The 13,277-nt window shown below is 40.1% G+C and overlaps 3 protein-coding genes across 3 annotated transcripts; 2 read left to right on the top strand and 1 right to left on the bottom strand.

Moving 5' to 3' along the window:
• Positions 1 to 3,138: 3,138 nt before the first annotated feature.
• On the top strand, positions 3,139 to 6,465 carry LOC115732599 (UDP-N-acetylglucosamine--N-acetylmuramyl-(pentapeptide) pyrophosphoryl-undecaprenol N-acetylglucosamine transferase). Its single transcript, XM_048282687.1, has 6 exons — positions 3,139 to 3,341; positions 3,416 to 4,243; positions 4,870 to 4,978; positions 5,547 to 5,682; positions 5,770 to 5,922; positions 6,172 to 6,465. The coding sequence occupies exons 1-5, from the start codon at positions 3,250 to 3,252 to the stop codon at positions 5,907 to 5,909; spliced, it is 1,305 nt and encodes a 434-aa protein (XP_048138644.1). The 5' UTR covers positions 3,139 to 3,249; the 3' UTR covers positions 5,910 to 5,922; positions 6,172 to 6,465.
• A 1,544-nt stretch (positions 6,466 to 8,009) lies between these two features.
• Positions 8,010 to 10,684, top strand: LOC115734877. The gene is made up of 4 exons (XM_030665849.2): positions 8,010 to 8,402; positions 8,748 to 9,143; positions 9,615 to 10,026; positions 10,412 to 10,684. Exons 1-4 carry the CDS (start codon positions 8,138 to 8,140, stop codon positions 10,611 to 10,613), a joined length of 1,275 nt encoding a protein of 424 aa, XP_030521709.2. The 5' UTR covers positions 8,010 to 8,137; the 3' UTR covers positions 10,614 to 10,684.
• Positions 10,685 to 10,808: 124 nt separating this feature from the next.
• On the bottom strand, positions 10,809 to 12,294 carry LOC115734878 (reticulon-like protein B9). The gene is made up of 5 exons (XM_030665850.2): positions 12,135 to 12,294; positions 11,665 to 11,845; positions 11,428 to 11,560; positions 11,266 to 11,335; positions 10,809 to 11,195 (listed from the first exon to the last, which is right to left on the bottom strand). The coding sequence occupies exons 1-5, from the start codon at positions 12,232 to 12,234 to the stop codon at positions 11,026 to 11,028; spliced, it is 654 nt and encodes a 217-aa protein (XP_030521710.2). The 5' UTR covers positions 12,235 to 12,294; the 3' UTR covers positions 10,809 to 11,025.
• Positions 12,295 to 13,277: the final 983 nt, after the last annotated feature.

The following is a 13,277-nucleotide window of genomic DNA, read 5'->3' as shown; positions in this document are numbered from 1 at the left end:
TTCTCAAAACAAGAAAGAAAGGATGTGATCGTGAAAAGAAATAATCAGTTTTTGCCTATAAAAAGCCACCTACGGTAACATGAGGGGGAGATTGATTGAGAAAATTCAGAACACACGTGAGCTTGACGGAGGAAAAGACCACATTAGGAGGTTTTCGTCAAAAAGGAGGAGAGAGCTCTTTCCCTGGGGCATGCTGATGCCTTTCGCCGTCCAACCTAGAGAGTCCAACTGATCTCGATCTCGGTGCTATCCAACAAATCACAAGGAAGAGACTAGAGGCCACGTCCCTACTTGAGAATCTTGACAAGTCCCAGCACAAGTGGTGCGTCAGGTGATCCCCAAGTCAGCAAAGTGGTTCCTCAAGCCCAACAAGCAAAATTAGTGTTGTCCTGCATTGGATTCTGACGTGTCCATCCTCTGCTCAACGTTGGAGAACTTTCATATATTTTCTTGCAGATTTTCCTTGGACGATCTCGTGGAATTTCCATCCTTGGTGGTCTCGGATACTACTGGTCCGCTACTCGTCCAAGCCATATGTATGGGCTCATAGTTGCCAATCCACGAAGGTCCCCGTTCCCAAGCGGTTTGTGAGTCCAAACCGATTGTTTGAAATCCCAAGCTCGGGGTGCAACTTTCGAGTGCGGTTCGAATTTGGGAAAGCAATATCGCAATATAGGTATATTTCCAAACTTAATTTTGCAATATTGCGTTGCCTATTTTGCATGAGTGTAGTCTTAATTGCATGTCTTAGAAAAATTGCTTGCGAGATTGAGATATTTGATTGCCTTAATTGGAATAGTTGCTTGTTAAGTATAGAAAATAAAAATTCGAATATTCTTGCAATATGCCTCTTGCTCAAATCGGAAAGATTGTTATTTATGAGAATATTTGGAAAATTTGTGATAATCTCGTGGTAATTTGAAAGTCTTCAAGATACTCAAGATTCTCAAAATATTTTAAAATGTGATCGATTAGGAATTTCCTAATCCGCAACCGCGTACATGGGAATAAGTCCGTCTATCGCTTTAGATGGAATTATTTCCATAGCGGGAATTTCAATTTTAGGGTCGATCCGTCGATCGAAACTTAATTCGAAAGAAATAGCGGTAATTATCCTTTTCATTAAAAGATTTGCAACTTTAATTTAAATTCATTCATAAAAACTTAAAATCACAAAAAAAAAAATCAGAAAAATTCAATAAAAGAAACAAATCATGCATGTCTCATGTTTAATTTTCATGTCACAAAATCCCAGAAAATAAAAAAAGATGTAGCAAGATATGGTTTCTTAAAAACCACGTCTTATCATTTTTTAGAAAGATAGGATTTTCTAGAAATCTTATCTCATGGATTACATTCAATAAACATGATCTTGGGAATCCATTAGGATAGATATTAAAGATGCGACATAGGGTTAAGATATTTTCTTAAAAAACTTGGGAATTAATGCAAGTTAAATCCGAAAACTTTAAGATGATCTTGAACCAATTCACTCTCATTTTCCTTTAATTTTTAATCTCGAAAATACATAAAGAAAAATAAAAGAAAAATAAAAGAAAATCCAAAAATTGCACCTTGAACCGCAAGTCATAATTCATCAAAATTGTCAAATCAAACTTTTTTCATGAAATTGGTACCGTAAGGGCATTAATTGAAAAATTAATGTAACCAAGTCCCGAACTTAAGATCTATGGTTTGTAGAAATAAAATAGTTTTCTCCCACTATTTTATTTAGGTTTCTAATCAACCTACCAAGAAATGATTAGTGGCGGCTCCGAAAAATTTAAAAAAAAGATAATAATTTGAACCATAAGTCACGATTTGGTAGAACTTGGGAGAGTTCGTACTAAATTAATTAATCTAATTAATTAATTTAGCAATCCATTAACCTAAAATTGGAACGTCCGAATTTTAGGTCGCGACAAGCCAGTGCAAGAGATTTTCATAATCGCCAATGATTTAAGTATAAATATTATATTTTTTAAATTACTCATTTTTCAAGAAACAGACGGAGCATTTATGATGGAACATCGGCCCACCATTGAATTATAAAAGCGCATGTTTCTTTGCTCCTTTGACAAATCAGCCACGGTCGTACACGATTTGACATTTATTTATTTAATGATCGTCAATTTCTTTAAGGATAATATTTTAGGGGTCATGGAAAACTCTGAATTTGTGCGTTGTCCCTTTGCCCTTTCAATTTATTTCCATTAAGTTATGAGGTTTTTTTTTTTTGTACGGACATTAGTTTATGAGTTTTACAAAATATATTGGCTCGCCTGCTCCAATAGCAAGCCTGAAATTACGGCTATATTCGATTCCAAGAGACTCCTATATATTGTTCATCATGCTGTTAAACAAGGATTATTTCCTTAAATATCGATGATTATAAAAAAAAAAAGGATCAATGCAAGCCAATGTAGAAAGAGGCGAAACTATGGGAGCTGCAAGAATTCTTTGTACACTTGGTGATTGATTGGTTTGATCACCGAGAGTCATGCACTAACGGTTAATCTTTTGATAAGTGTACAAGCATTGTGATAGTGCGTTTGGTTGTGGTAGGATGATCTACCCACCTTGAGCGAAACAAAGCAAGCGATATCTGTAATATCTCGAGAATTACTAATGAACTTTGACTTTGTTGATTATCGTTAGTTTGGAAGAGTAGACGTAGGCCTATTCAAATCGAGCCGAGCGACTATAAATCTACGTGCATTCCATGTCATTTTACTTGCCATTTTCATTTGATTTGATAGGAACAAACGGGGCATGCGTAGTTTTTGCTTCACAAAAAGTAATCAAGTTTTGTTAAATAACCTATTCAATCCCTCTAAATTATATCACTGGCCACAACAGAAGGGCACTCGAGGGAGGGCGAGAGATGAAAGATGAATCTTTGATTATAATTCATCGCAATCACGAATATTTTATTGAATTTTTATTGAGGAGTTGTATATATAAATAAATAAATAAAAAGAGAAAGTTCAACGAATGAGATTTGTTCTTGTTTGATCGATCCAACGGCTGCTAATTTTTTGAGGAACAGTTGTTTTGAGAGGATCGACCCCACCGGTTTGTCTCTCTTCAACTTCAATTCAACTGTCATTCTCGCGGTCCGCTAAAACCCTTGAGCTCAGACAGAGAGTTGAGTTCAGTCGCTGAATCTGACTCCTTCGCCTTCTCCTCCGGAGAAACCCAATGAAGAATCACCTCCTCAGGCTTCACTCTCGCTCCAATCCCTAAAGCATGGCCTCCTGCATCGCCGTCTCCCACTTCTCCCTCTCCACCAACCCCACTCTCCATCCGCCAAATCGCCGCTCCTTTGGCAGGACTCCCCGGCAAGCTCCTCTCTCTCTCTCTCTCTCTCTCTCTCTCTTGTACGAATTTTGTGACCCATTCGTTGTTGTTGCAGGTCGGCCAAACTTCTCTGTCGCCTGGCTGCCGAAAGCTCCGATGGGTCCACCTCGTCCGGCGATCTCCGAGTGGCATTCGCGGCCGGCGGCACCGGCGGCCACGTACTTCCGGCCTTGGCTATTGCGGACGAGCTCAGAATCATGAAACCTGGGATCCGAGTCCTCTTCTTCGGCATGCCCAAGAGCATGGAGAGCACGGCGGTCGCGGCAGCGGGCTATGACTTCACCTCCATTCCCGCCACTCCATTGTACCGTCCGCTATTCTCTCCCAGAAACGTCTTTCTTCCTTACCGTTTGGTTAAGTCGGTGATTTGGAGTTACCGGAGATTGCAAGAATTCGATCCTGATATTGTGGTTGGTACCGGCGGATACGTGTCATTTCCTGTTTGTCTAGCCGCGGTCTTGAGAAGGGTTAAGCTTGTGATTCAAGAGCAGAACGCGTTTCCCGGTTTGGCTAATTGGATCCTCGCACGTCTTGCCGACGTTGTGTTTGTCGCGTTCAATTCGACCGTGGATTCCTTACCGAAGCATAAGTGCGTGGTGTGCGGGAACCCGGTGAGGCTGGCCTTGAAGAGGAATGTTTCGAAGGTGGAGGCGAAGCTACATTTCTTCCCGAAAGTGGAGAGCGTCGGCGATTCCGTGGTGAAAGTGGTTTTGGTGCTCGGCGGCTCTTTGGGTGCTTATACTATTAACATCGCCTTGCTGAATTTATATTATCAGATGCTGACGGAGAACGAGAACTTGTTCATCATATGGCAAACTGGAGTGGAGTCCTTCAACGAGATGGAAAGCCTTGTCAGAAACCATCCCCGCTTGCTGTTGCGTCCGTGAGTACCTCAAGTTTGATGGTTGATTAGTAAGCTATCTCTCTCGTTATGGCATGGTCCGACTTAAAATTTGCATTGCTGAAGGAAGTATCTCAAATTGAATCAGCATGCTGTCATTCCTCCATCGAATAGAGGAATTAATCTGGCAATATTAGACTAACTATAGGAATGGTAGAAATATAAAAATTTAGATGGAATGGGACAGTCAAGAAAGAGCCATCATTGAAGGTTTGCTATCATAGAGAGTTTTAAGGAAACATTACCTACTTTATATGTTATGAGCAAAATTACCACCTATCATCATATACTATATCATTTAGAAGACAAGGTTTCAAGACTTTGGACAAGGGTTCTGCCAATAATAAGCAGCTGTAGCATCATAGGCAAGTCATTTTTTGTCCCCTTAAGGTGGCTTTATAGGATAGCAATAACTTCAGTTTTCACGACTAGAGATGGATGTTATCTTTGTCGTAGGCACCTCTGAGTCCTGTGAATGTTCTCCTCATCATCTGGTCTGAGGGATAAAGTATGTCCACTGTAGTGTGTTCATTTTGTCTCATGGTGCCTGGTTTTTTCTCGATGATACTTCTTTTATCTGTCGATCTGACTTATTTGCGAAACTTAAGGTTCTTGCGCTCCATGGATATGGCATATGCTGCTTCCGACCTGATTGTCTCGAGAGCTGGTGCAATGACTTGTTCTGAAATTTTGGCAACTGGAAAACCTTCCATTCTGGTAGTACAAGAATTCTTTTGTTACATCGCTGTATGATCACTATATATTGCCAGCATAGTTTATGATAGAATGACTAGACAAAATAGAGGTTTTGTTCATTGGCTTTGTGACTCCTCATTTTCATTGGAAAACTTTAACGGGTACAAATATCCGGAGGAAGTTGCTCTACATAAATCATCTTTCTGGATAATCTCTAATCTAAATTACCAGAGAAGAACTCAACAAGATGTTGGAGAGCAATCATTATATCTGGAAAGTGTTTGAATGTCATCGTTGCTAGCGAGTTCCATGTTTTTCATCCTTAGTAATCCAATGTTAACCTGGTAGGTCCTAAGTGATTTGGGTTCAGAACTAGCGCTAAATAATTATTCATCCATTACGGGTAATTTGTTCTCTGATAGATATAATTTATGCTTTGGCAATAAATGCAGATATTTGTGTTCTTTTCATCTCATGCAACATAATATACAACTACTAGCTAGATAGCAGTTAAGCAATCCTCTCATACAGAGATTGATGCTTTTTGTCTCCAAGCTGAAGTAACAGTGATCTCTCATTGGCTTTGTAGATCCCATCACCCAACGTTGCCGAGGGACATCAGTTCAAAAACGCTTCTTTAATGGCAGACTTAGCAGGAACAAGGATTATAACTGAAGATGACCTTGATTCAACCACCCTCAAAATGGCAATTGAAGAGTTGTTAGGCAAGATACAACCGGACTGAGATAATTTTTTGCGGACCTAAAATCAGCAGATGGAGTATGACAAAAATTTTGTTTGCCTCTTTTCAGGAGATGAAAATCAGTTGGCGGTGATGTCAGACAGGGCTCTGAAAGCGGCAAAGCCTGAGGCTTCGGCAGAGATTTCGGAGCGCATTCTCTCTTTGGTGAACTCATCCCCGAGAACATCACACGAGGTTGAGCAGATTTAGCAAAGGGGAAAACGAGTTGAATGTGGCACTAAATCGGTCACAACTCCAACTGTCATACTCATTAATCACCTTGTGGGTAACATTCGGCGACTCGACACGTGTTTAGCATGGCACTGCAGCAACACTGACTGGGGAGTTCGTTCCGTTGTTTTAGGTTCCTTAGCTGTCTTATCCAAGATCATGAAGAATGAAAGCAAAAGTCTCTCCTTTCTTGGGGTACGAGGACCGTGGTCCGTGCCCTGTATCGATGAAATTGATTTGGATAAGTAGGTGTTACTGCCTGATAAATGTGGCAAATGCCAGTAAAAGAGGGACGACATGGAGGTACTTCTCCTCTTTTGCTGCTGCTTGGTTTCTTTCCTTTCTCATCATCAGCAACCATCTCCAAATGACATGGGGGCTTGAAGACCGTGTCTTTTGATTCGGTCATGTGGATCAGTGGCACTTATCTTTCTTAGTTACCCGACTCTGGCATACCAATAAAAGGGGATAACTGTCCACCTAAATCTATTGCACGACAGTTAATTTTCAATCTTATACTTTTTAATTTTGTCAATTTAGTCATAAATTATTTTTTGTATCAATTTAGTCCTAAATTTATTATTTGAATATTTGACTGAATGGACTACAATGGCAAATTTTCAAAAAGTTTATGATAAAGTTGGCAAATCATCAAAAGTTTGACTAAATTGGCAAATTGTAAAAAGATTTGGAATTAAATTGGCACAATTGAAAGATTTATGACTGAATTGGTCTTCATATAATAAGTTTAGGACTTTTTCGATAATTTTTTTCCAACGAAACCTTTCACTTTTTGAAACATTCATTGGGCATGTTGAGACGAGATTAATGCTTCAAAAGTTACAATATCTCTTTATCCATTTACTTAGACTGAGTGTGTCGGGACAATTTTCCTAAAGGATTCATCCGACCGTGATTGCACGTAGATGCTTAGGTTAGTAGATTGGTACAAGTCGCATAGGACCACACATGAAGTGAGGTCGAGGTCAATTTCCTACTCAACCCGGCCTTCCATGGTCAAACATTCTCCTTCGTGACTGAAGATCTTTATTCGTGGTGAAAGATCCTGATCGACAGAGCCACTTTTATCAAAATCAATGTCAATTGAGAGAGTTATTCGCAATCACGATGAGGTACCTAAAACTTATCACATAATACACGCGAGTTCTAAAGCTCTCGTTTTATGCATTTAAGTCTTAAAACTGGTCATAATTATCCATTTTAGTTTTACTATTAGATATTAGTGGAAGGAAAATCGGGGTGGTCTTTTTTATTGACGACCTAGTAAGATAGAAAAATTAATATAAAAAATGTCACTTGGCATTTTTCGTCCACATATAATTCATGAAGTTGATCGAAGGAGTCAAGCACACCGAAGTTGCAAGCTTTAGGATTTAAATGCACAAAATAAAAATTTTAAGACCTTATATATGTTATTGTGAGATATTTTTAGGTTTACTAGGGGTGAGCGATTTCGGATTTCATATAGGTTCCCTTTGGAATACGAAACCTACTCATCAGAACATGCTCATCATTTCTTGGAACCTATAACTTATCATGTATATCTTGAAACCTACCCTATCATAGGTTTCAAAATTGGTTCCAAGGTTTATCCAAGTTCTATATGTATTTTTGATTGAATGATTGTGGCGAATCGTCATTTTTAATGACCATCAATTGCTCTTATAATCCACTGACCACAACTCATATTTAGGTATATGAATAAATATAAAACATTAGCAAAGCGAAAGTCTCGATCGCCAACAATAGAAGCTTAGACTAATGGTTCTAGATTACACGCTCATTATCGAACGCTATCGAGTACCGTATGATCACGGGAATACACATACTAAAAAAAACGCAAAAAAAAAAAAAAAATCATTACAAGTTCCAAGTTCCATTTATTTAGAACCCGGAACTTACTCGTCGAAACAAATTCTTCAATTTTTGAAACCCGAAACCTACTCTACGTGCCTTGGAACTTGGAACCGGACAAGTTTCCCATAGGTTCTATTCCAGGTTCTAGATTCTACTCTGAAATCATGCTCACTCCTAAGACTTACCTTGCATTTTTTTCTTATTTATTTACTTATGTCATTTTCTTTTTTGTGGTCAGATATTTATTTAAGTTAGCTTGAAATGATATTGGCTTTGATAAAAACCAAGAACCACTGTAAAACCCTAGACAGCGTGGGAGAAAGACAGCCATGATCAGAGTACTGAGAAATGCTTCTCTCTACGCGCGATGCCTCGTCCGCCCTCCGACCTCCAAGCCCGCCCTGAACCCCTCGCCCTCCTCGTTCTCCGTGTGGGCTCGGCCTCTACCACGCAGGTTATACTCGTCCGGCGAAGCCCCCAAAACCGCCGCTTCGGAGACGGGTTTGGCCCCAGCGGAGGCGAAGGAGGTGGCGGTCGATGCTGCGTCTGAGAAGAAAGAGGTCTCTCTCGATGTCAAAGACGTCAGCAATAAAGGTAAGATCTTCGGGCCTGCTTTAGATTCAATTTGGATTTCCATTGGGTCTTCGGGTTACTTTCATGAATCGTGCCTGCCGGTGAACACATTTCGTGTCCTGCGCATTGCTGAAATTGGATTTGGTAATAGCTAAAAGTGTCCTGGGAAGATGTAGCTTTGGAATTATATGTTCTGAGCTATTTGTAAATATTTGGTACTTCGGAATGTTCCATGTTTCTGATCCCGCAGCCTTGCAGGTCTCGCCTTTTGAATGAATTCCGCAAGGTTTAGTCTCTTTGAAGTTGCTCTGTTGGAGCGGTTGTTTATTAGTTGTCCCTTACTTCATTTCTTTTGTTTATGTTTAGAGCTAAAGATGATGATAGACAAGTACTTCGGAGGAGACGAAGAGGCCCTGCAGTCCATCCTGGAAGGAATCTTGCGGAGGAAGTTGGTAGGGAAGCACGAGGAGACAGATGACGAGGTGATGGAAGAAATCCGGATGCAGCCCATCGATGGTGTTAAGGACACTGAGTTTGAATCCGATTTTGAAGATATGCACGATACAGATGAGGAAATTGACAACTTGTACGATGCGGGAGAGATTGTAAAGAAGAAAATGGTGCAAGATGAGTACTTCAATATGTCCGACATGAAGTGGGACGAGATTATTGCTGAGGCGATCAGGCATCGTCACTTGGAGAACACCAAGGAGTGTGAGCAGGTTTTAGAGGACATGCTTTCTTGGGATAAGCTTCTTCCAGGTATGTTTCTGTTCTTCAGTTCTGAAATGCTTGATATTGTGTGAACAAAGTGAAAGCAGACACAGGCATACATCTAACTGAATGGATTGCTAGAGTTGAGAGCTTAGCGAGTGCAAGTCAAAGTGAAGAACAATTAGAAGGTTAATATGCACAATAAGTTATACTTTTTGGCTTGGGGTTTTCGGCATCAGAATTTTTACATGGATACTCTTATTTTTGTTTGAAAAGGAGATGGGCCCTTTAGTTGTTCCTAAGACTCCCTGCTTCATGGATGGCACTCCTGAGTGTTACACTAAGTTCATGAATTTGGTCATGGACCTATAATCTTTGGAGCCTTCATTATTTCTTTCTTGCCTTCATAGTTCATTGCAACCTGGTTACGTGATTCTCCTTTGGATTGTCTATTGTACTTCTGATATATTTTAAGTTGCATCTGTCTTGGAATTCTGTCTCAATGAAATGCTTTGACAGATGAGATGAAGAAAGAAGTAGAAGAAAAGTACAGTGAGTTGGGAGATATGTGTGAGAGAGGCGAGCTTCAACCTAAAGAAGCCTTCGAACAATTTAAGAAGTTTGAAGATGAGATGGTGATGAAATATGCCAAGATGATGGAAAAGGAAGCCCCACAATTTGATGAGATTGCTGTACCTGATAAGAAAAAAGAATTAGATGACCCACCAGGTGAGGGACCAATACTTCGTTGGCAAACCCGTGTAGTGTTTGCTCCCGGTGGCGATGCGTGGCATCCGAAGAATAGGAAAGTGAAAATGGCTGTGACTGTTAAAGAGCTTGGGCTTTCAAAGTATCAATTTCGGCGGCTTAGAGAACTTGTTGGAAAGCGGTATAATCCAGGGAAAGACGAGCTCACGATCACCAGTGAAAGGTAATGTAAATGAGAAAAGATGTTTAATTTCTTTTTCCTGATTTTGTGGCTAATAAACACACGATGGCCTTTTTGTGTGTTCCTGAATGGCCATTAACTATCAAGAAATGGTGCTTTCCTTACATGGAGATGGCTCTGCTCTTACTATGACTTGGGGTGATGGGTCTATCTTTCTGCATCTTGCTTCTTTTGTTAAGGACTATTAGCTAGACAAATGTATGTCTCTTGTGCAGTTATGACATAATCATCTTCTCACGGACTGCATGTCATTGTTTAACTAATTTAAATTCGTAAATTTGTGTGTGGTTGCACCTTCTTCGGGACTTGGGCAACTCGTACTGCAAGATCCTTTGCTGATCTAAACATTCTTTCCTCACCATCACAGGTTTGAGCATAGAGAAGAAAATAGAAAGGATTGCCTTCGGACTTTGTTATCCCTCATTGAGGAGGCCGGTAAAGCCAATAAACTGGTGGATGACGCCCGAGCTTCATATGTCAAGAACAGACTAAGAGCAAACCCCGCCTTCATGGAAAGGCTACGTGCCAAGACAGAAAAGATGAGGGCTTCAAGTGCTGTACCAGCGTGATATTTTGTTCCACATTGGCTATTTTGACCTACTTTAAATATTCGTTGGTCAATGAAATTCATTGAAAAGAACTCGTCTTCTAATTTTTTTTGCAGTTTAGAGATAATTATGTGAGTAATCTGGCTTAATCTCTCTGAAGCTGCTGGAGAAACCACTTAGATGGTTTGGCTGGTCCAAGTTGCTTCTTTTTTCTTCATCTATGTTCTCATGTGAACTGTTGATTCGTTTATTCCCACACTGCATTTCGTATTATTTGAATATCACTTAGCTGTAAGAATCTTGCAGGCATCCTTTACACGTATATTAACATGCTTAGTTACTTTACAGCAAAAAGAACCTAATTCTTCCTGTTGGGTATGAAGCTTCTGGCATCATCGGATTCTTATGTCTCTGTGGTCGTATGAGCATGAAGCTATCTGGTTTTCTTTTCTTTGACTGGCCCTCTGGGAATCTTGTTGAGAAATTGCGCATCAAGCCTTCTGTAAACCCTCCTCATCTCCCTTACCATCCTGCCCACCAGCCTGTCCACTTCTTCCTCGTACCGGTCGTACAGGAATGGCACCGTCTCCATGCAGAAAAGCCCTACCGACATCAACCAAGCCAACCGTTAGCACAGGATCTCAGATTCGCCAGCAAATGATAATAATCTTACCCAGATAGAGGAGGTTCAAGAAGCTGCAGCAGCTTCCAATCAACGACAACACGTAGAGAACAATAATCGCCTGAGGGAAATAATGAATTTGCTTCAATTTTACTTCCGATTGACGTTGAAAAGGAATTTAAGGAAGAGCAAAAGCATTGGTCGAGTTTGTACCAATATGAATTGACCAAAATTTCTCCCGCTTGCAATGTAGATCAGCTCCAACAAGAGCTGGTTGAATCTTCCATGAAAGGTCGAAGCGATGTGATCGAACGTGAACATGACCTGTGGGATCTTGGGAGCTTCCCTGAGAAGAAAGATTAATCAACTTAGGGAATGATTAGTTAAACCGGGATTCGTAGGACGATTTCCAGATGATTATGGTATTGCAAGAGAGGGTAAGAGAAGCACCAATTGAAGATCTCCGCGGCTTTTTGCCATATGAAGATCACCAGCATTGCTGTGAGGGAGAGATGACATAGCAGGGTCACGAAATTGTACTCCACGACCTCGAACAGAAACCATATCAACGTCGTCCCGGCCAAAAGCGCCGCGGAGACGTTTCTGTTCCTCCACAGCAATATATCCGCCACTGCACAGTCAAACACCGGCGAAAATCATGGAGCGATACACGAGGATCCAAGACCTTAATGAAGGAAGACATAAGCAAGACGCGGGAGGGAACAACTTAGTGCAGAGACTATTCGTTCAGTAGCTTTTCCTGAGCATATACGGGAGTGCATGCTCGGCAAGGACGCAAGGACTCTTTTCGTTCAGTAAGATCTCAAAACGCTCAATTATCAACGCAAATGCACCATCGATTAAATCCTCAGTATGACCTACAGAGAATAGAAGTACTTATATATACGGTCGGTCGCTACCTTGTCCTCCACCAAGTACTTCATGCATCGACCGTTGACGACCAAACAGTTTCCCCAATGGTGCTGTGTCGGTGTCAGAATCGGATGCGTAGGTCGGCATCTTTTTTCAAGGACTTGGGATGAGTTTTGATTTTGTCTAGGTATGTAACGCTACATTAACAATTCAGCTATGTTATATACATGAAGTACAACAATTCTTAGCTTGGTAGGAAGGTAAACTTGGTACAAAGGAAGCAAGGAATGCCTTTAGAGTTTGGCCTTTGAACTTGGCTTTGCACGTCCGCTACCCTGGAAATTATTCTATCTTGTTACGTGGGCCTCTAATTTTGAACAAACGCCATCTCTTTTGTGCCGATGCGGCATGAGAAATTCAGAAGGAAGCACCAAAAGGGAATGGTGAAAAAGGTTCATAAAGACCCAACAAAAGGCTCAAGCAAGAAACAAGCATACTTTTTGAGTCTTTTGACACACAAGCTTGATCAAAGAGAGACGGCAAAAAGCTATTCGAGGTGCTAACTTGATGGATAAGCTGCACGTCGAGAAGTTACTGAAGCGTACTCGAGTTTCGTGTGATCATAACTAGAATACGTACCGGTAAATATACTCCATAAGTTGTGATGAAGATCAATTAGGAAAAGGGTGAAAAAAGTCCTAAACTTATTACATTAGTGCCAATTCAGTGCTAAATATTTTTTTGGTGCCAATTCAGTCATAAACCTTTGTATTGGTGTCAATTAAGTCGTAAACCTTTTATTAGTGCCAATTCAGTCATAAACCTTTTCCAATAGTGCTAATTTAGTCATAAAAATTTTGCATTTATGCCAATTGAGTCAATTCTACCAATTTTAATTGGAAATCAATGGCATTGACGTCAATTATCCTATGTGACACGGTTGACGCTAATGTGGATATTTTTTTTTATAATATTTTTTTGGTATTTTAAATAATTTTGAAAAAAACAAAAAAAATGCTTAAAAATTATTTAAAATATTAAAATAATATTAAAAAATGTCCAAGTTAGCGCTAGCGGTGCCATATAGGACAATTGATGTCCATGTCAGCGATTTTCACTCAAAATTGAAGGGATTAACTCAATTGGTATAAATATAAAATATTTAGAATTGAATTGGCAACAATACGTAA

This window comes from Rhodamnia argentea, chromosome 7, assembly GCF_020921035.1.
Source record: "Rhodamnia argentea isolate NSW1041297 chromosome 7, ASM2092103v1, whole genome shotgun sequence".
Taxonomy (NCBI): Eukaryota; Viridiplantae; Streptophyta; class Magnoliopsida; order Myrtales; family Myrtaceae; genus Rhodamnia; species Rhodamnia argentea.
Note: the sequence above shows the minus strand (reverse complement) of the source record. Positions and strands in the feature narration are given on the sequence as shown.

Coding starts and splice junctions, on each gene's coding strand:
- LOC115732599 (XM_048282687.1), top strand. CDS start 3,250: ATGGCCTCCTGCATCGCCGTCTCCCACTTCTCCCTCTCCACCAACCCC. Junction 3,342..3,415: donor TCCTTTGGCAGGACTCCCCG/GCAAGCTCCTCT, acceptor TTGTTGTTGCAG/GTCGGCCAAACTTCTCTGTC. Junction 4,979..5,546: donor CTGGAAAACCTTCCATTCTG/GTAGTACAAGAA, acceptor TTGGCTTTGTAG/ATCCCATCACCCAACGTTGC.
- LOC115734877 (XM_030665849.2), top strand. CDS start 8,138: ATGATCAGAGTACTGAGAAATGCTTCTCTCTACGCGCGATGCCTCGTC. Junction 8,403..8,747: donor CAAAGACGTCAGCAATAAAG/GTAAGATCTTCG, acceptor GTTTATGTTTAG/AGCTAAAGATGATGATAGAC. Junction 10,027..10,411: donor CTCACGATCACCAGTGAAAG/GTAATGTAAATG, acceptor TCACCATCACAG/GTTTGAGCATAGAGAAGAAA.
- LOC115734878 (XM_030665850.2), bottom strand. CDS start 12,234: ATGCCGACCTACGCATCCGATTCTGACACCGACACAGCACCATTGGGG. Junction 11,561..11,664: donor GCCGCGGAGATCTTCAATTG/GTGCTTCTCTTA, acceptor CTTTCTTCTCAG/GGAAGCTCCCAAGATCCCAC. Junction 11,336..11,427: donor ATTTTGGTCAATTCATATTG/GTACAAACTCGA, acceptor TATTTCCCTCAG/GCGATTATTGTTCTCTACGT.